This window comes from Eutrema salsugineum, unplaced genomic scaffold (genome assembly GCF_000478725.1).
Source record: "Eutrema salsugineum unplaced genomic scaffold, Eutsalg1_0 scaffold_8, whole genome shotgun sequence".
NCBI lineage: Eukaryota > Viridiplantae > Streptophyta > Magnoliopsida > Brassicales > Brassicaceae > Eutrema > Eutrema salsugineum.
Genome location: NW_006256414.1, coordinates 4836785 through 4858849, shown reverse-complemented (window position 1 = coordinate 4858849; position 22065 = coordinate 4836785). Strand labels below are relative to the sequence as shown.

General features: G+C 37.1%; 1 protein-coding gene across 1 annotated transcript; it reads right to left on the bottom strand.

Moving 5' to 3' along the window:
- Positions 1-8877: 8877 nt before the first annotated feature.
- Positions 8878-12189, bottom strand: LOC18009965 (DEAD-box ATP-dependent RNA helicase 22). Its single transcript, XM_006392146.2, has 8 exons — positions 11750-12189; positions 10897-11184; positions 10689-10802; positions 10150-10598; positions 9616-9919; positions 9377-9529; positions 9186-9237; positions 8878-9098 (listed from the first exon to the last, which is right to left on the bottom strand). The coding sequence occupies exons 1-8, from the start codon at positions 12062-12064 to the stop codon at positions 9049-9051; spliced, it is 1725 nt and encodes a 574-aa protein (XP_006392208.1). The 5' UTR covers positions 12065-12189; the 3' UTR covers positions 8878-9048.
- Between the last annotated feature and the right edge of the window lie 9876 nt (positions 12190-22065).

Here is a 22065-nt window from a genome sequence, read left to right as displayed (position 1 = left end):
GTCCTGGCACCCCTGCTACTCATCACTGGGCCAAACCAGGTGGCTAATCGAAAAAGGTTAGACCATCGAGCTAACATGTCCAATTGCGGTTATCTCAGAAAACCTCGGGTTAGGATGTTATAAAGTGGTATCAAAGCTCAAGGAGACTTCCTAGTTCTATTTTAGGAGGTCGCGTTTACAGTTTTGACGGTTTAAAAAAAAAAATTAAAAAAAATGTGTTTTAAAAAATTTTGAAAATTTTCTAAATTTGTAAAAATCCCTCGTTGGAATGTTACAAAGTGGTATTAGAGTTTAGAATAAAAGTTTTCTTTTGGAGTAGAACTTAGATTTTATATTTCTTGATTGCTTTTAGAATTTAACTCAAATTTTTGTTTAGAAATTAGTTGGATTCCGTGTTAGTGTTCTTTCTTTTTTTAAAAAAAAAATTTATCTGTTCTACTCCTTTTTTCACCTTAATAAAAAAAATATTTATTAGAATTACAACTCTATTTTTAAACTCTATTTTTATTTGTTTAACTTATTGATTGCTTTTAAGTTTTAGTATGAATAAGTTAGATTCTGTGTTAATATTCTTTTCCCTTTTCAAAAAAACAAAAAATGTTCCACTTCTCTTTACACATTTAAAAACAAAAGTTTTGGTTTTCAATTAAAATGTTTGGCATGTCTTGCATTTTCTTAAACTCTTTATCTTGTACATTTCTGTCTACAATATCACTATGCGTTCAAACCCTAAACCTCCAACCATAAAGCCAGCAGGTCCAGACTATGAGAAATCCAGATCTTCCTTCTTCGTCTCCTTCTCCTTTTTATTCATTCAAGTTTTATGGTGTAAGATTCTTGGTAACTTTTCCTCATTTCCTTTTTCCGAATTCCCTTCCTCCTTCACTTTTTCCTTACTCTTTATTTTAAGTCTTATGGTGACAATTCCTTCCTTTTCTCACCATAAATCTCAGGGTGACTTCTTCTTCGCCTTTTAAAAAAATATATATATATTTTCAAAATGATCATTTTTCTCCTTTTCTCACTCATGAACTTCTTCCCGTAAGATGTATATGTCCTCTCCTTGACTCCCTTATTTATAAGTCCTCAGTTATATGTATTTCCTTCCGGCCTTCCTCATTCTAAGTTCATTGTTTCATGAGTAAATTAAGTTATTTTCTTCCCCTTCCTCCTCCGAATTATGTGATGTCTATTTCCACTCTGTTTTCCTTCTCCTGTTCCTTCAAGAAAAATATACCACTCTCCAATCTGTTCCCTTCTTCTTTTCTTTGCCAAAAATTTCCTCCTAAATATATATATTCTTCTCTCGTTTTCTTCATCATAAGGTCTCTTCAATATGTATATAAATATATTATTATTCTTTTTCTTCTTTTGTTCGTCATAAGTTTCATGGTGACATTTTCCCTTTGTCCCTCTGTTCCTCTCTATTCTTCCCAAAGATTTCTTGAAACTTATCCCCTCTTGTCCTAGTAGTAGTATGAAGTGGTAACTATTCCATGGCATACTCCCTTCTTTTCTTAAAATATGAATTTTTCTCGCTTATTCGTTTCCGTTTCCATTTTCAAAATCTCTTCCAATTCCTCCTTTCTCCTACTTCTCTCTCCAATAAAATTTCCTTCAGTATATATATGTATATGTATCCTTTTTCTATTCTTTCCCATAAATTCAATGATATAATTTTTCTCTAATTTTTCATAAGTTGCAAAGTAATATCATTTCTTTTCCTCTTCCCTTCCTATAACTCATTTTCACCAGTCACTCTACCTCCTCTCTTTGGATAAACCCTTTTCACTTAACCGTTCCCTGTTTTAAATATAAGCTTTCATCCCCATTTCTTCAACTGACCCTCAACATAAGCTCCTTGGTATCTGTTCCTCCTTTCCCTTAGCATGATTTGCAAGGAGGTACCGTTTCTTTCCCTCTGCTGGTGTCATAATTCATTCTTCAGTTATCATTACCTTCATTCTCTTGCTATGAATCTTCTCCTATTTAGTCCATTCCTCCTGTCTTCAGTATAAACTCCCTTACATCATTTTTTTTCCTTCTTTCCTTCGCCGTAAATTCATATTATCTCTTTACCTTTGTTCATCCCTCCTTATGAATTTTATCATATCCTTACCCACTCTCCCTCAATTCTCGTCAGCCGTTTTTTCTTTTCTGCAACCTAAAGTTCTGTCACCTAATCTTCTTCTTTTCTTTACCATGGATTCCATTCCTTCATTTTTTCTTCAATTTTCCTTCATGTAATTTCCCCTACTTTCATCTAAAACCATTTCCGATTACTCTTTTCCCTCTCTTCCTTATTCCAGTCTCCTTAGCGGTCCTTCGCATCCCTGTTGCAGCCATTGTCCCTACTTCCTAGCTCGAGCGTTCATTTCATATCTACTCTCTTATTTTGGAGTGATTCAGGGACGAATCTTTTGCAACAGGGGGAGATTTGTGAAACCAAGCCCAACAAGGAATTGGTTTAATTTCCTTTTCCAATTGTATTTTCTAATTTCCTATCTAAAACCCAACTAAAACTCCCTATAAATATTCTCTTATTCTTTTCTCTAACCCTAAGCACTCAAAAGAAAATCCCTGCTTTTTTTTTCTCTCTTCTCCTGCGCCACCAGCCTCCTTTTCTATCTCTCTCTCTCGCCGAACTCTTTCTCTCTCTCTCTCTCTTTGCAATCGATCACCTTCTCTCCTCGCCGTAAGCTTTTTCTCTCCTTGTGTCGTTGCTCCCTCTCTTCCCGTGAAGCATTTTCTCTTCGTTCGAAGCCTCCTGGCGCAGCACCGAGCCGAGCTGCCTTTCCTCGAGCCGCAGCTGTCCCCCGAAGCTTCCTGGCCGAGCTGCAAGCCTCCAGCCACCTCCGAAACCGCCGAGATGAACACACCACCAAGGCCTCCTTCGTCTGACTCCTCTTCTGACAATGAGCTTCCTAACCATCCACCATCGCCTCTTACTCCAGTGACGCCCGGGTGAGGGTTTTTTCTTATTCATCTCCTGCATATTATGATCTAAGGTGTTGATTAGTCTTTTCTTAAACCATAGCTGCTTGTTTCTGCTTGATTGGTTTATTGATGATGTGGTGATTGCTGATTAATGACTGATGATGAGCTAGGTTGCTAGATATAATGAGAAAGAATTAAATGATTGACAAGTTGTGTGGTGATTGGTCTGAAGTCTTAAAACATTGTAGATTGCTTGTTAGGAAACATTACTGATTTGTTAAGTAGATCGAGTTAGGTACTCGTTACGGGTTAACCTGTGATATGAGATTACTTGTTGGGCGACTGTGTGGTGCCTAATGGACCAACAGCAACCATTGCTAGGTGGTTGTGGTAAACTGCATATTTGTGTGATCGTAAATGGTGATATGTCAGACTCAGCATATCACGGGTGACAGTCTGAATCCGCGAGATAGGGTGTCATCCTTTGCAGAGCTTTACTCTTGTTTGAAAATTAAAGTGTTTGCTGAATAACTTAAAAGGTGCATAGTGTTTGCCATGCCTTGAGCATGATGAGGAGAATTGTGTCATGCCTTGAGCATGAAGGAATTTTCCATGCCTTGAACATGATGATGAGTTAAGGTGAATTGACGAAAAATGGACTTAGTAAACCGGATTATTATTTTTGAGGTGTAGAGGTCTAGGATTGAGTCCTGCTTGAGAATGTTTTAGGATTAAACTTTTCTTAATCTCTATGTTATAATATGTTGGTAGTGATAGTGTATCTTTTAAGGTTTCCCTCACTGGATAATCCAAATGTCTCACCCCTCATATTCCCTTTCAGGTTAGCACTGGATCTAGTATCTAATAAGATTACTTGTTGCTACAGGGCGTTTTCGGCCCTGGCACCCCTGCTGCTCATCACTTGACCATACCAGGTGGCTAAAAGATTAGACCATCGACCTAACATGTCCAATTACGATTATCTGAGAAGACCTCGGGTTGGGATGTTACAGATTCATTCTTCATTTCGAGATGTCAACAATGATATAAACACGTACAAGTATGACATTAAATCAATTTTTTTGGGAAACTCAAAAATACCGATTTGTAAATGTTTTTGAGTAACATAAGCATATCTCGAATTTTTGTAGTTATTTTATTTCTTGGAGCATGCACAAAGTCTCCTCAGTTACTACTAGACATAAAGTATATGGAAAAGGGGCCTTTTTATCATTTGCTCAATTCAGCTGACAAAATGAAGAACACTGAAACTAGCTTTTAAAGTATAGAATTAAAATACTTGCAAATGTCAGGCATCATCATTAGTTTCATCTACCTGCTTATGTTCTTCATTTCATCAGTCAAATGGAGAAAATGACACAATAACCCAATTTCCATATACTTTGTAACTAGTGATAACTGAGGAGGATTTGTGCATGCTCTAAAAAACAGATTAACTACAAGAATTCAACATGTGTCTCAATTACTTAAAAAGTATCTTACAAATTGATAATTTTGATTTTAGCTAGGGATTGTTATTTACTTCCATATTTCACTATCAAAAATAAAATTTTGATCGTAATGCTAAATAAGGATACTCAAGATAGGATTTTTGACTACCATCCGAGTTGTGTTGACTTGCAGCTTACTGAAATCGCTTTTACAGATGATCTTGTGAATTTTTTGGATGAGTATGAGAAATCTTAGATGTGTGTTTTTTTTCTATCATTTCCTAATTTGAAAAATAATTCAGGGTCCGAGGTAATAAATATTGACAAGACTTCTATGTTCTGCTAAGACCATCTCCAACGGTACTCCAAATTTCACTCTAAAATAGAGTTTGGAGCAAAATTTTCTCCAACCCTACTCCATATCTCACTCTAAAATGGAGTAAAAAATGGAGTTACTCTAAATATGGAGCAAAAAAATAGAATTACTCCATTTTTTAGTCATGACTCCATTTTGGTAGAAAAAATAGAGTAAACTTGGAGTAAAACACAACTCCATTTTGGAGTTACTCTAAAATAGAATAAAATATAGAGTTATACATTGGAGATGTCCTAAGGACTCTTAAAAGATGTATTGGATTGCATGATGAGGCATTTTTGCCTCTCTAAGGACTATCCCAATACGCAATTTGAGACTATATTATGTTCAAGGAAACTAAACATAAAGACTGTCTCTTACCTTCTCAGATTCATAGGATGCTTAATGTATGGATGCATCGTCTCTTAGTCTTGTAGGAAGATTGCTACTCATATCTTTGGTTATTCCAGAACAAATGGGTTTATGGAGCTCCACTGTCTTCCTCCCTAAGAAGGTGATTCAACTTATAAACATCTTGACAAGTTCCTTTCTTTGGCATGGTTGTATCATGGAACCTACAAGTGCTAAAGTTGCCTGGTCAAAGTTGTATTACTTAAAAATAGAAGGAGGATTAGGCTTAAGATCTTTAATCCTTGGAATGACATGTGTGGTTTTTTAACGGATGAGAAAAGATGAAGCTATAAACATAAAGAACACGACACAGTTTTAACATGGTTCACCAACGATGTGTTGGCTACCTCCACGGGTAAAGGAAACCGATTTACTAAAGGAGGCAGAAGGTTCAGAAAACTCAAGTATTCAACGGTTTCCAACTTAAACCTCCAATTTCTTGGGTTTCCACTTTAAACCTTCAAGTTAAATATTTTTCCAAAACAAAATTTCAAGTTGCATAAGTGTGCTTAATCGAGGGTTGACTAATGGTCAACAAGATTGACTAAAGGTCAATCTTCGATTGAGCACACTTTATGCAACTTGAAAATTTGTTTTGGAAACATAATTAACTTGAATGTTTATAGTGGGAATCCAAAAAGTTGGAGGTTTAAGTTGAGAACCGCTGAATACTTGAGAGGTTTTTATGAAAATTTTCCTATTAAAAATGATATACTTTATTTATATGATTATATAGATATGGATAGTAAATCATAAAATTTTATAATAGCCGGATTTGGATCCAGTTTTACCAAATTCGATAAATAAATTTTTGGATCCCAGTTTTTAAATATCCATGAATATCCAAATTCGTTTCAAACTATATATATGTGAAAATTTGAATGACAACTTTGATCTTTTAATTGGTATATGAGAATGCATATTATGTGAAGCAAATTATGGTATCACAAAATGTTAACATATTCATCTTAATCTTCGAAAAAGAGAAGGGTTAAAGTCCCCCGAAAAAAATTATACTGAACTCAAGTTAGAGAGGTAATATTGAGAGTGACTATAAAAAAAAGAGAAACCAGAGGAAGATAGAAATTTAAACCGATCCAATATATGGTTCAACATGTTGCATTAATGAGAGAGAGAACAAGAGAGATAGAGAGGGAAATATGTGTAGAAAGAGATTATTAGTATATCTTATAAATACGTTAGAAAATCAAGATATCCCAAATAATTAATTGATTAACTACATGAATTTTTTTCCTGAAAATGACTTGACACTGATGCAACTATAAAAAATTGTGTATACTAATATTCAAAAATCAATAAACCTACATAAATATCTATAAACCAAATTTGATTTAAAGTTTTAATTGATATAGTAATTCTAAATAACATAAAATAATTAAATAAAAATAACCAGTATTGTAACAAACTAAAAAACAACTAATAGAAAGCATATAAAGCAAAAAAAAATTTACATACAAGCAATTAATCTTTTTCTTATTTCTTTCCACTAGTTTTTTTGTGATGTAAATATTATGTTCTCTCCAAATATGTTCCTTGTAGTCAACACTTGAAAATATAAAATTTATTAAAAAGGTTTTAAATATATGGGAAAGATACCGAAAGACTATATGGATGGATGAATGATTAAAAAAGAAAATATAATAATAAGAACTAAAAGTCTAAGACTGCAAGCAATTTTTGCTAGCAAAGATATAGTAATAGACAAATTAAAAATTAGTTAATTCTCTGAAACAACTTTAAAATACACTTAATTTGAAACAAATGATGTAACTAATTTCATAAAAGAGATTATATTATGGAATATTTTTTTGACTGCTACGTCCTGTGTGTGTATTCACAAAACTAGTAGTTTTCTAAGAACCAATAATCGTAAAAATCATAATATTGGCAGATATTAAGTAATTATTTTTCAAGAATATATTAAAATAATAGAAAAAATTCAATTCATTTTCCTTAAAATTAAATTTTCAGATATTCTTACTGCAAATTGATATATAAAAGTATATATATATATTAAAAATAAAGTTATATAATTTTCAAAATTATCTATCAAAACATATCAAGATGCAGATAATCATTTTTTAAATAGAGGGATGCGGATTTGAAATAGCCAGATCCATATCCGATGAACTTCATTATCTGATTTCGTGAAGCACCAGCACGTCATATCTCAAATCCCAAACATGTAAACCATATTTAATTATATGGTTCTCTTTAATTTTTATATTAAAAATCAGCATGGTTCTAATCACAAACATCTACAGTATTAGAAAAAAAAAATCAAAACATTACATTAATGTCAGACAAAGGGAGTGGGGGGGGGGGGGTTGTATTGAATTAAGTTACAGTAATTTGAATTTTAATAAGATTTTAGATGATTTTGATGGTTTAGTTTAAAATTCTCTGGAAATCCAACTATAACTATGGAATTTGAGTATTTGTATTTTTAACTAGGAAATCCTCTGAAATTCTTTGAAATCATTAAAATCTCAATGTTTATTTTTTTCTAATAAAATGGATTTTAAGAGATATTTATAAATTCTTCATCCAATAATATTGGATTTTAGAGAGCTTTTTAAAATCCATGTTTGAATGACAGAAGATTTGTTATTGTAATTCAAATCACTCCAAATGCTGAGTTAAACAATAAGAGGAAATCCATCGATGAGATAAACAAGACCAAATTACATAAATTTCATATTTAACAGATTATAATTAAATGAATTAATCGAAATCGTAGCTGTTATTTTATTTGCACATATGATATAGTGGCATACCTTTGATGAAATGTTGAAGAAATTCAAGATCTCCTATTTGATGCGATCTATTCTCACACAAATTTTCATCAAATATAATATTATTTTTATATTTTTGTTTTTCTAAGAGATACGGCACAGTGAATACAAAATATGTTATTGAGTTTATGAACCTTATATATACAACAACGAATAACCTAGTTTAAAACGATATCGTATAGGCGGAAGATATCATAAATTTTAAAAGGTTGTACCTACAGAAAATGGGCCATTTTATATATTTATGATAATTTTTATAACTTTAAAAATAATAAGTCATAATTATGTTAAACAAAATCTATATAAAATTTCTCAGTACACTATTCTTGATGAACTTCTTATATTTCTATGTGCAAACTTATTCATCAAATTTGTATAGTTAAGTTCTCAGTCATACTTTTTGGTGAAACCTTAAAAACAATCTAGTCAGTTTTCAGTCAGTTTTTTCCTGCAATATAGTAGATCATAGATAAGACTTTATAAATTTTAACTTTGAAAACTTTCTTTTACAAGGAAATTAAAACTTGAATCGTCTATCATTATTATGCTTTATGCAATCCATGTAATTGGATAACAACTTTCCATGATTTCAGATTATTCAATATCTCACTACCTTCTTAATCTCTTCTGGTGAAGCTACTCTTAAACCATTGAGGTATAACAACACAATAACAGTACTGAATTTGCAGGCGAATGGACTCAAAGTCGAGGTTCCTTTAAACAGATTTCCTCTTTAAAGTTGTAATTAAAAAGATTTCTTCTCAAGTGTTCTGTTTATAATGTATGTGATCATTATTTTCAGGGAGCTGCTTGTCTAGCTCGAAGCTGAAACGTAGTTAATGAAGATTTAACATCCATAGATTTAAGATTCAACAAAATTCGGGTAAATGCATACAAAATTCTTGCTTTTGTTTCTTAATATCTCAGCTTTAGATAAAATAATATCTCAAAAAAATTGGAACTACAGGGATCATCATATTCATATCTCATTTTTGGAACAACAACAAAAATGATAAAAAAAAAAACTGATTATTCCATTTTACGGTAGCTTTATATACAACATATCAGTGTGATCTACTTAAACTCGCAAAGCTTGAGGCTCCTCTACTTCTCCAGCTTTTAGAAAAGCTGAAAATCAAACGCAAACACATAATTATTTTTAATCTCTTGTGTCTTTGTCAATGTTTATGCATCTTTAAATTCTAGTTTTTTTACCTCTCTTCTTAAGCTTGTTCCTGAAACCTCTTTTCCTGCTGAATGCAGTTTCCTGAATATTTCATATAGACATCATAACACAAGAATGAATCACCAGAAGGAATATGCTATTGGTATTGCAAAAGAAGGTAGGTAGATTCTACTACGGATAATGATAAAACCCAAATTGAGTTCATTGATAGAATTTATACCACAGGCTGACCCGCCTGCACTGCTTGACGGATTGCTTCCACTAAATCACGGTTAGCCTCGGTGTATAGACTGGTCACCGTCCCATATTGCCCAGCTCTAGCTGTTCGACCTATCCTGTGAAGGAAATCCACTGCAGAGCTAGAAAAATCTGCCTGCAATAACCCCAAGATTCACAAAATGGATTTAGAAAGCTGAGTACTTTGAAGAGGGTGTGAGTTGAAATCAGAAAAATAGTAACCTGAATAACGTGTGAGACGTTAGGAACATCAACTCCACGGGCAGCAGCATCAGTGCAAACAAAAACACCGCCGTTTTCTCTGAAATCAGCTAATATATTAGCACGTTCTTCAAGAGTATGGTTCTTGTGGTAACGATAACACTGGATCCTAGCTTTCTCCAATATATCAGCTACTGCTTCAACAGCCTCAACGGTATTTGCAAACACCATCGTCCTGTCTGTGATGTTGTTGTTGTTGCTTACAGCCTCTAGAAGAGCATCAACTTGTGTGTCTACTGTGACTTCAACCCATTTCTGCTTTAGTCTGCAACATAGCAAAAACAATGACAACTCTGAGTTCGAGAGTTACGAACTAATACTAAGTAAATAATCAAGACAAGTACATTGCCAACCAAGAGCTTAAAATAATTCATGTCTTCATCTTTGACCTTTATTGTGATACATATATATGACTTGAATCAACAATTTAAAGGTGTGAGTGATGCGGAAAAGATGTACATTACTTTAAAGAAGATGAAAGGGTTTAGCTTTCACCTAGGACTGTTTCGGTGAAGAAAGTTTCCGCTAACCCAGATAGCATCTGGAAACATATGTTTCAACAATCCACCAGCAGTCTTCTTTCCGTTAACTGGAAGCGTGGCTGCAATAAAAATATACTGCTTACTACGGCTATAGACCTTTCTTACTCTTCTCCAGCCCTTTTTGGTATCTGACCCAGTTTCAGTTTCAACAGTAGGCATTTGTTCTCTATCATCGACATACTCGACTTCTTCTTCCTCTTCCTCAGAAATAGATCCGATTTCTGCATCATCCTCAATTTCTAGATCAAATTGGGCTAAAGTGGCATCAATCTCCATTGGTTTGCCATCTTGGGATAAAGCCAAACGAGACACTTGTTTCTCATCAAACCGCATCAAGTTTATCAGACGAATAATCTGATTCTGGAAGCTTCCACACAGAAGCATATCAGCTTCATCAAAGACCTGCAAGTGATCTAAACATTCAACAGGACATCTGAAATTCCAAAACTGCTCAGAACACAATACAACACAGCTCTAAACAAGAAACCATACCACATATTTGACTGATCGAAGAAACTCTACACGCCTGTTTCTTTTTGGCTCAATGTTATTCAGAAGAGCAGCAGGTGTCGAAACAATAATGTCAGGCTGTTTATCTGGCCAACCCTGCAGCAAAATGTAACTTCAATACTCAGCTATAATCGTACAGATACACACACAAAGTCAGATAGATATTTGTTTCTCGGCATGAAATGGTTACCTGTGACCCACAAACAGCTTCAGCTCTGAGAAGTGGATTACCATCCTCTCCAAGAAGACCATTAACCATCCGAACCACTTGTTCACACAGCATCACATTTGGACACAGAATCAGAGAAATGTTCTTAAGTGGAATCCGCCTTTCATTTCCATTCACATGCTCGGAATCAAGAGCGGTGTTGGTCAATCGATCGATTATTGGAGCAAGATATCCATGTGTCTTACCACTACCGGTTTCTGCTGCAACAATCACATCTTTCCCGGACAATATAGAAGGTATGCAAACAGCCTAATAGGCAAAAACAGTAAAGAATCAGTCTCCAGATTCACAATAAAACACTTGAGAACCAACCTATTTCTCAATACTTCAAAATCCAAAATTTCTCAAAACTTCAAAATCCAAAATTCAAAACACATCATTTCACAATCAACAAGTGCTTCACCAAGTTCTCAGATTCACAATAAAACATTTGAGAACCAAACCAATTCCTTAAAACTTCAAAATCCAAAATTTCACAAAAACAGCCTAACAGGTAAAACAGTAACGAATCAGTCTCAGATTCACAATAAAACATTTGAGAACCAAACCAATTTCGCAAAACTTCAAAATCCAAAGTTTCACAAAAATAGCGATTAAAACATCATTTTCCAATCAACAAGTGCTTCACCAAGTTCTCAAATTCACAATAAAACATTTGAGAACCAAACCAATTTCTCAAAACTTCAAAATCCAAAATTTATCAAACTTTAAAACCCAACATTTCACAAAAAACAGCAAAATTAACACATCATTTCACAATCAACAAGTGATTCACCAAATTCTCTGCCAAATTCTCGAGATTTGAAAACTTTACCTGAGTAAGAGACGGTCTATCAAACCCAGAAGCTCGAAGAGCAACAGAGACTGTATCCGATAACCCAAGAGACTTCCAAGAAACAGCATGGTCCGCGAAGAACGTATCATTACCCTTTTTCTCTACTTCAGCTTCGGTAGCAGACGCAAACCCACGAACCCATTTCCCGTTAGATCGATTGAGAGAGAACAAACGGAAAGACGCAGAAGAACCATAAGCGAGAGCAAACGAGACCTTGAGCTTCTGAGATAAGAGCTTCGGCGCCGAGGAAACTCCACACAAATGAAGCACTGAGACGGAGCGTGAGAGAATCATGGGAGTTTCACAAATTAAATCTACCGGAAATTTATCATGAAAATTGAATCACGGCGGATAAGATAGATAAACCTAATCCAAAAGGGTTTAGGCAATTAGGCCCTAAACTTTAGGGTTTAAGCAAAAATGAGATTCTGATTCAGAGAAGAAACCTCTGTTATACAGTATTAACGACGTATAGATATTAAGTATGAAACGACGACGTATAGATATTCAGTATTAAACGATGCCGTAGTAGGCATGAGAAGTTATCAAGCTCGAAGTTATCTTGTATACAGTATATATCGCAGAGAGGAGGATTTTGGTCACGACCTTACTTGTGTTTGGCTCGTACGTTGTTATAAAAAAATCCACAGGGGACCAAACACTTCGAGAATACAAGAGGTTTTGGTTAAGGGCTTTATGTCGGATCTTCTTACCAAATTCTTTTTTTTTGCCCCTGACTTATATTCTTACCCCATAATGTTTTGGAATTGCAAACAAACCCTTGTTTTCTCTTCACCCTTCTGTTTCCACACCTTCTTTTACAGACTTAAAATTTTGGCTCATATCCTCTTCATAAATTTTGGCTCATATCCTCTTCATTCTTCAACAACCATTAATCATTCCGCAATCGTGAGAGTTTTCGTTTTGTCCCTTTGTTATTGTGTTGAATTTTTTTTTTGAAATTCATTGGAGTTTTTTTTTGATACTTGAACCGATGATTGATGAACAAAATTTAATCCAAAAGGGCATGTGAAGTTGTTTACTTTGTCTCATATCGGTAAGTTGGAGAAAAATTATGTTGTTTATATAGAAATCGCAGAGAGGAAGGTTTAGGTCACGATCAGTGGCGGAGCTAGCAAAAAAATTTACAAGGGTCAGTTTTAATTTATAATGTATCATGAACAAATTTTACAGAGGTCGTTTAGCTAAATTATCAATATTTTACATATTTTTCTTTAAAAAATATAAATATATAAAAAATTTTGAATTTTATATGGGTCATTTGACCCACCTACCAATACTGTTTCCGTCACTGGTCACGACATTACTTGTGTGTTTGGCTCGTATGTAGCTAATCTAGGTTTCAATTTGTCAACTCTTCCTGATTTTTTTCTTCTTTTAAAATGTTTGGTTTTTTACATTTTTTGGGCATTACAAAAATCTCTACTTTTTATTAAAAAAAATATTTAGAGGTTCTGGGCCAAAACATGTAATCCCCTGGGCATGTAAAGTCCAAAACCATACCATGTAATATTAGTTTTATCTCAAACGTCATTTGATCATGTGACTTCTAGGCTTTTCCTAAAACTCCTTTACCAGTCGAGCTAACGACACTTTGTAAAAAAAACCCTGTTTACTTTTGAGCCACGGTTAAATCTCTCCGCTATTGTGAGATTTTTGTTTTGTCCATTTGTTATTGTCTTGAATTTTGAAATTCATATGCATTTTCATTTTTAATTCTTGGGTTTTGTTCAAGAGATGAAGAAATTTAAAGACCGTCTTATATTGAAGCTTTTACCCGATGATGTTGTATGAGACAATGCACTATGTACATTTTTATGTTGACTTCATGAATTAGGGATGATTGTCATTATAGTTTTGAGTTATGTTGTATATTTTCAAGTTCAAACTCAGTTAGACTATCATATTAGCATGATGTAGATGCTTAGTTTCAGTGAATTCTGAGGCTTATATTTTGGACTTATGGAACGTCTCTAGGGCTAGTTGGATATATTTTCTCTAGAATTACTGAAACATTCAGGATTGGTTTGGCGTTTATGTGTTCTTGCAAAACATTGAGCTATAGTTATAAATCTAAGGATTATGAGACTCTTTTCTAGCTTCGAATATACGGAGCTGTTTGGTTCGGAGCTTGACAAGGTCAAAACATGTCTTGCTTATCAATAAAGAATATTTTGATTTGGAGAGAATGTTAGGAGCTGTTTGGTTTAAGAAAACTAGTATATGTGGTTGTAACTAGCTTTCAAGGCATAAGCCTCAATAGAGTTCACAATGCGTGAGTTAATCAGAATGGCATAAAAAGAAAAACATGTATTATTTACTAACTCAAGAACTAAGAGTCATAAAAGCAAAAACAATGAAGAAAACACAGAAACTTGACTCTTATGCACGCTCACATGAGTCAGGCGAATCATCACGGCTATAACACTAAGATGAGAATAACTGTTACCACACATTCACTAATAAGGGAAAAAGCGTTGCAATTTCCAAGTAAAAAGCAGACTTAGTTCTCCGAGTGTTTAGTTGAATAAGGCGATATGCAGAGATGGATTAATACTACATTTATCATATTAGCGCACCTGATAGTAGATCTTATTAATCTAGTCATTGTGAAATATTTGCGTCAAGAGGTTGCAACATGAGAGACGTGTAAGAGTCAATAAGTTGACGATCAACAGGGACACATGTGTAGCACAGCGTGTGAAAGGCGCGTGAAACTCAATAGAAAACAAGGTGAATAACCTAAGTGGTGCTGACGTGGCAGCAAGGAATTGGAGCTGGCAGGAAGCTGTTATATGAGATCGAGTATCCATGATATGGAGATCAGAGGATCCTAACAATAAGGAAAGAGGTTATACACAATCCATGGGAATGTGTATAAGACGGAAAAGAAGGGTTTTGTGTTAAGTACCCTTCAGAGAGAACAAGTCACAAGAAATTAGCCGCGTGAGAGGATTAGCCACGTGAGAGGTTAGGGTTTTTGGTGAGTGTTGTATTGTCTTAGTTACACAGCTGTTGCTGTTTTTAGGTTGGGAAGATTAAGAATTGATCAGTGTCAAGTTGCAGTAGCAAGTTCGTGTAATCCTGATTAGATAGATCTGAAGGATTGTCTAAGTGATTCTTAATAAAAGGCAAATAGTGTTTTTGCATTTCTGTGTGTTCTACCTTCAGTCTCTGTGAAACAGATCTTTCAATTGGTATCAGAGAGGGACACCTTCTAGAAGCCTATTTCTACATCAGGTGAAGATCCTGTGGAAAACAAGGAGACGATGAAGGAACTGGTGGCTGTTCAAAAACCCTTGCTGCTTCACTCAGGAAACTTTGGTCATTGGAAGGCTCAAATGTGACACATCATTCGAGGACTTGATGGAGATGCGTGGACTGCAGTCGAACAGGGTTGGACAGCTCTGACTGTTTTATCTGAGGATAAATCAGGCAATAAGGTTTCTACTGATAAACCTAAAAATCAATGGACTGAGACAGAGAAGAGCCTATCAAAATTCAACTCAAAAGCCATATCAGCAAAATTTGCTGCTGTGGATCTCGATGAATTTGGAATTATCCAAGGTTGTGAGTCAGCAAAAGAGGCTTGGGATACACTAGTTAATCACTTTGAAGGGGACACTAGCATCAGAAGAACTTGTATTGATCATCTCGCTTCTGATTTTGAAAACCTCGAGATGTCGCCTGATGAATCTGTTGCAAGCTTCACCACAAAACTGAACACTATAGCTAACGAGTCAGCGGTGTTGGGAAAGAAGTACAAGGATAAAAAAACTTGTGAAAAAAGCTTCTCAGATGTCTTCCACCCAATTTTGCTGCACACAAGCTGTGGTGAAGTACTCAATGGATAGAGACACCATAAAATTTGTTGGTCTGCTCAAAGCAGAGGAAATGGAGGCGAATGCTGATCAGAAAACATCTCAGAAGAGTATTGCATTTGCTGCCGCGGATGAAAACAATAGGATGAGTCAGTGTGAGGAAAACCTCAGTTTGCTGGCAAATAATTTTAACAAGATGTTGAAGAGAGTTGAGAAAGGTCACAAAAGTTTTCCAAGTTTTCAAGAAATGAGGGGGATAAGGGAAATTATCGTAGCTCGAGAACAGAAGGAGATAGAGGTGGAAGAAAAAGAGACCTTCAATGTCACAAAAGTTTTCCAGGTTTTCAAGAAATGAGGGGGATAAGAGAAATTATCGGAGCTCAAGAACAGAAGGAGATAGAGGTGGAAGAAAAAGAGACCTTCAATGTCATGAATGCGAAGGCTTTGGTCACTTCAGAGGTGATTGCCCATTGACCAAGCGAACAGAGTTAAAATGTCCTGACTGTAAAGAGTTTGGTCACACTAGAAGTGAATGTCCAAACACCTTTAAGTCAAAAGACAAATCCACGATTGTCTTTGAGGATACTGACTCTGAAGATGAGGAGGAAGAAAGTGAGAATCCCATGCTAAACTTCGTTGCCTTTGCTGCTGAAGGAGAAGAAAGTGTTCGAACACCAACCTTGGAATCAGAATCAGAGTCGGATGAAGAGGAGATTGACCCAAAAGTTGAATACAGGAAACTGTACGACAACTGGGTGAAAATAAGCACCGAGAATCTGCAACTGATCAAAGAAAAAGCTCTCATGAAGACGCAGATTAACATTCTTGAGATGGAACAAGGCTCAACACCTCAGGAGAAGGATCAGTGTGCAACAAAGATGCTTGAAGTTCCAGATGCTGAAGCAAATAAGATCAAAGAGGAACTTGTAGCTGAACAGAAGAGAAGACGAGAGTTGGAAGATAAACTGGAAAATCTGAGAGAAGTATGCCATCAAGAAAACGAGAAGGCCAGAACGCTGCAAGGTCAACTGATAGAAAATCACAAGAAGATCAGAATGCTGAACACTGGTGTAGAGAATCTCGATCAGATACTGTCTGCAGGTATACCTCCTAAGAAGAATTGGTGTCTCGGATACACAGGAGGATACCAAGCAGGGGAAATCTCTTCCACTCCTGGAACGCTTTGGGGTTTTGTCCATGGTGGAATATCTGTCAGTGAACTCTCTAGTCAACATGCCTCTTTAAAAGAAACAGTTAAACCTTGTATTCCGAAGGAAACTCTCCAGGTCGTGAGTGCGAGTACACTAAAACTAGGTGGAAAAATGAAGGGAACCTGTTTCTTCTGTGATAAGCGTGGTCATAAGAAGAGAAACTGCTACAAATTCAGGAACAAAGTAAAACAAGCTTGGAAACGTCATCTCTGCTATCCTGAACCGAAGTTCTACGGCAAGATGTGGATGCTAAGAAATTGTTGTATGACATGTCTATTCGAGATGAGAAAGCTGAAGCTGCCGCAACAAAACTTAATCTTGTCTGCAATCTTGCTCACATTAGTCTCGAAGTGCTGGATGTTGTAAGTAATGTGGCTTATACCTCGTCCAAAGTGGAAACAGTAAATGCCTGGTATTTTGACAGTGGATGTTCCAGGCACATGACTGGTAATCAGGACTACTTTGACAGAATCAAACACATCAATGGTGGTCAAGTAACTTTCGGTGATGGTAGTCAATGGGAGATTCTTGGGGTTGGGAGACTAATGGAAGAAAGCCAACCTAGCTTGATCAATGTCTACTATGTTGAAGTTTTGAAAGCTAATGTCATAAGTGTGAGCCAGTTGTGTGACGAGGGATTGAAGGTTGTCTTCACACGAGTCGATTGCAAGGCTGTTGATGGGAATGGAAACACTGTGCTGTACGGAGTGAGGTCTAGCAATGATTGTTATATGCGGAGTGTGTCAAATCAATGTTTTTCTGCAAAAGAGTCTCAACTTGACTTGTGGCATAAGTGGCTTGGCCATAAGAACACTCGTGGTTTGACCAAGCTGGTGAAGGCTGAAGTTGTAAGAGGGATTCTCTCATTGGAAGTCTCAATAGATACTGTGTGTGAAGCATGTCAGAAGGTAAAGCAAGTAAAGGTTCAGCACAAAGCATTGAATGAAACAAGGTCACAAAAAATCCTGGAGTTAGTCCACATGGATTTAATGGGACCTGTTCAGACTGAAAGTGTGAATGGAAAGAGATACATATTTGTCTTGGTAGATGATTTCTCCCGGTACACCTGGATCAGGTTTCTGCGAGAGAAATCCAATGCAGCTGAAAGTTTTAAGATACTTGCTCTCCAACTCAAGACTGAAAAAGGTTTGATCATTCAGATTAGAAGCGATCACGGTGGAGAATTTCAAAATGGTGTGTTTGAGAAGTTCTGCCAAAGCCAGGGAATCAGACATCAGTACGCAGCACCAAGGACACCTCAGCAGAATTGTGTGGTGGAGAGGAAAAATTGAACACTGCAAAAAATGGCTAGAGCTATGCTCCATAGATATAAGGTTTCTCCACGATTTTGGGCTGAAGCCATCAATATGGCATGCTATATCATCAACTGGGTCTATGTCAAACAGGGCACTAAGACCACCCCCTATGAGATCTGGTATGGGAAAACCCCAAACCTAAGCTATTTCCACATCTTTGGCTGTGTGTGTTACATATTGAATGTCAAAGAAAACCTTGGAAAATTTGATTCAAGAAGTGACACGGGTATGTTTCTTGGTTATGCTACCAACAGTAGAGCTTTTCGAGTCTATAACTACCAGACCAAGATTATTGGTGAATGTATCAATGTGGTCTTTGATGATAATAGCAAATGCACACTCGAAGAGTTTACGTCTGAAGATGTGTCTCACACAGAAACGAGTAGAGAACCCTTTGTCTCGGAATCAGTTGATCACATGGCTGAGCATGAGAAATCGTTAAGAAACAAGGACGGTCCAGAAGGCAGTGGCCAAGTTGAGGTTCACATAAATCACTCAGCTTCTGATGTGATTGGAGATGTTCATGGTGGGAGGATCACGAGAAACAAGCAGATTGATTTCAAAGCCATGCTCAAACTGGCCTGTTTATCTCCTTCACTGAACCTACTAATATTGAGCAAGCTCTGCAAGACGAGTTCTGGGTAGCTGCGTGTCATGAAGAGCTTGAACAGTTTGTACAATTGGATGTATGGGATCTGGTTCCTTCTCCGGACAATGTCAACATTGTTGGAACAAAGTGGATTTTCAAAAACAAAATAGATGAGGAAGGAAATGTCATCAGAAAAAAGGCTAGGCTGGTTGCTCAAGGGTATTGTCAGATCGAAGGTGTTGACTTCGACGAGACATTCGCACCGGTTGCAAGACTGAAATCTATTCGACTGCTATTTGGTATAGCGTGCAAAACAAACATCCTGCTCCATCAAATGGATGTTAAGAGCGTTTTTCTAAACGAGATTCTTCAAGAAAAAAATATACGTTGCTCAACCTAGAGGGTTTGAAGATCCTGCCTTTCAATCCCGTATACAAGCTCAACGAGCTCTGTACGAATTGAAACTAACTCCTAGAACTTGGTATGAGCGGCTCGCTACCTTTTTACTTCAGGCTGGGTTCTCGAGAGGTGGTGTTGACCTGACCTTATTTGTTCAGTGTGTCAAATAGGACATCTTGATTGTTCAAGTATATGTTGACGACATCATATTTGGAGCAACTCATCCGAACTTGGTGAATCAGTTTGTGTCAACAATGAAAACTGAGTTTCAAATGAATATGGTAGGCAAACTGAGCTATTTTCTGGGCTTGTAGATCAAGCAAATCTCTGAGGGTATATTCGTTTCCCAAAGCACATACGCCAAGAACCTGGTAAAACGGTTTGATATGCAAACCAGCCGAGTTTCCAACACACCCATGAGCACCACCAGTAAACTGTCTCGAGATGACGATGGACCGAAGGTAGATGAAAAACTCTACAAAGCTATGATCGGGAGCCTGCTATATCTCATCGCAAGTCGACCAGACATCTATCTGAGTGTGGGTTTATGTGTTCGATATCAAGCAGCACCTCGTGTGTCACATCTGACTGCAGTCAAACGAGTGATAAAATATGTTAAAGGAACTCTTGATTATGAAATTTATTACTCAAAAAATACCAACCTTAATCTCGCTGGGTATTGTGATGCAGATTGGGCAGGGTGCTTGAACAATCAGAAAAGTACTTCAGGTGGGTGCTTCTTCTTGGGAAACAACATTGTTTCATGGCACAGCAAGAAGCAAAACTGTGTTTCACTATCAACTGCGGAGGCTGAGTATGTGGCCCTTGGAAGCTGCTGTACACAACTGCTGTGGAGGAGACAAATGCTCAATGATTACGGTATCCACACAGACTCTTTCCTTGTTCATTGCGACAATAAGAATGCAATTGACCTGACTAAGAATCATGTCCATCATTCATTGATACACACCATCACTTTGTTCGAGAATTGGTTTAGGATAAACTTGCTGTCATAGAACATGTTGCATTTGAGCATCAACTTGCTGATATCTTTACAAAACCACTTGATCTCAACAGATTTTTGTATTTACGAAAGGCATTAGGGATCTGTGAGAACTAAGACCGTCAGAAACAGGGGGAGGGGACATGTGTCATGTACAGTCTGGCTGTTAAATAAAACCTCCTGAGAGCAAGTCGTCCCCATAAGTGTTGTGTCTATGTTGATGATCGTGCATGTACAGTACTGACTCGATGAGAAGGTCACTCAGACTGGACTAAGATGCAATCACATTTTATGTCTGGATCTGATCACTGACCGGATTGAGCATAAGACCTCTAACTGATTCTTAAAGTGGCTGTGTGGTCTCTGTTTCATATTTGTCGGTTTTTTGGTCTCAGGTGGGTGTGAATGCTCCTCAGTCGAGGGTAAGCAGCACTAAAGTGTGACAAGGGTGCCCACAGAGTTTCTACATCAGAATCAGGCCAACAAAAAGAATACACATACGCAAGATAACCCTCAGCTAATGCCAATACAAATGTGGTGCGTGTGTGAATGCTCCTCAGCTAAGGGTATGCAGCACAATCTCAAAATAGCTTGGTTCTGATATGTGAAATTCTGTGATCATCTCGTATAAGGGACCACACACGTCTGACGTTGAAGTGGACCATTGAGGATCTATGTTATGTCAAGTTCTCAGTTGTACATATGCAAGATTGTCTGATTTGGGACCAGTCTTTTTACGGTCGATTAAGAATGTGAAAGCTCCTTGGCTAAGGGTATGCTGCACTCTTGGGCTCTCAGGTTGATTTTTTATAAATATCTTCTTAATCCGTGATCAGATCTTAGTGCAGTGTCCCCCCCCCGTGCAACTCTCACAGATCACTTCTGTGAACTTATGGTGTGTGTTACTCGGTCATGTGGTATGTGTCTCATTCTTAGCTCAGATGTACATGTGTTCTTGATAAGCATAGGGACCTTGTTCCAATTTTTCTCTAAGTATGGTGTTGTGTTCGTATGTGTTGCAATAATTTCGTTGTTGGGCTTGGGCTATGTCATTTGGTTTTTTGGGCCTACAGCCCACGTGTGTCGCTGATGCTTGTCTCAAGTTTTTTCTAGGGTTTGTGTTTCCCGCTTGAATAAAAAGGTCCCCTGATGGTTCATGTGCCACAAAACCTAACTGTGTGTCACAGCTTCTCCCTCTCACACTCACTGAAATCAACTCCTCCGCGATGCAGCGCAGCATTCGATTAGCCACTGCCAAGCTCCTCGCCTCTGCCATTGAGGCGTCTCGCCGCAGGTCTCCGATAGATGAAGAAACCCTCGCCGAAGCTCTTTTGCGCCTCATGGATAAGCGAAAGGCTCTACAGCGGTCTGGGAAAATCCCCATCAAAATTCCAAGTGCCGAGAAGGAGGAGAGCGATGACTCCAGTCGTGCTGCTGAATTTCATCTGCTATTCGCTGGCTTGTCTGCTCCTCCCAACAAATTTGAGAACCCTTTTGGTCGATCCGATGATGAGATGGAGGAAGCCTTTGCAGATGATCTCGATGATTTCGTCGATCTTCGTGAGCCCAGACATCCTCTGTACCTGGATCTCGAGTCGAGATATGCTGCAAATCGACGGGAACAACTTGTCAAAGACCGCGTGCATCCGGAACTCACCAGGCCTCGTCGCCGACTGCACGAAAACTTCTCTTCTCTCGCTGTGCAGGAGAGGTTTGTCTCGTTTCTTGTTCGGCCCTTCCACAACCAGAAGTATCATCCTTTGGATGACTCTAAGCTTATGGAAGCTCGGAAGATCTTGGATGATACCAGTCTGATCTATACCATCCTGGATGTGGAGCCTTACCGTCCTACTATTGTGCACGAGTTCTACGCCAATATTGGTGATCTGGAGTATTACAATGGGACCAATCTTGTTTACATTCGTGGCTGCATGT

Excerpts from the sequence above, each read along its gene's own strand:
- LOC18009965 (XM_006392146.2), bottom strand. The coding sequence starts at position 12,064 with ATGATTCTCTCACGCTCCGTCTCAGTGCTTCATTTGTGTGGAGTTTCC. Across the intron at positions 10,599-10,688 it reads TTCGATCAGTCAAATATGTG|GTCTTTGATGAAGCTGATAT; the intron begins GTATGGTTTCTT and ends GATCACTTGCAG. Across the intron at positions 9,099-9,185 it reads GAACAAGCTTAAGAAGAGAG|CTTTTCTAAAAGCTGGAGAA; the intron begins GTAAAAAAACTA and ends TTTGATTTTCAG.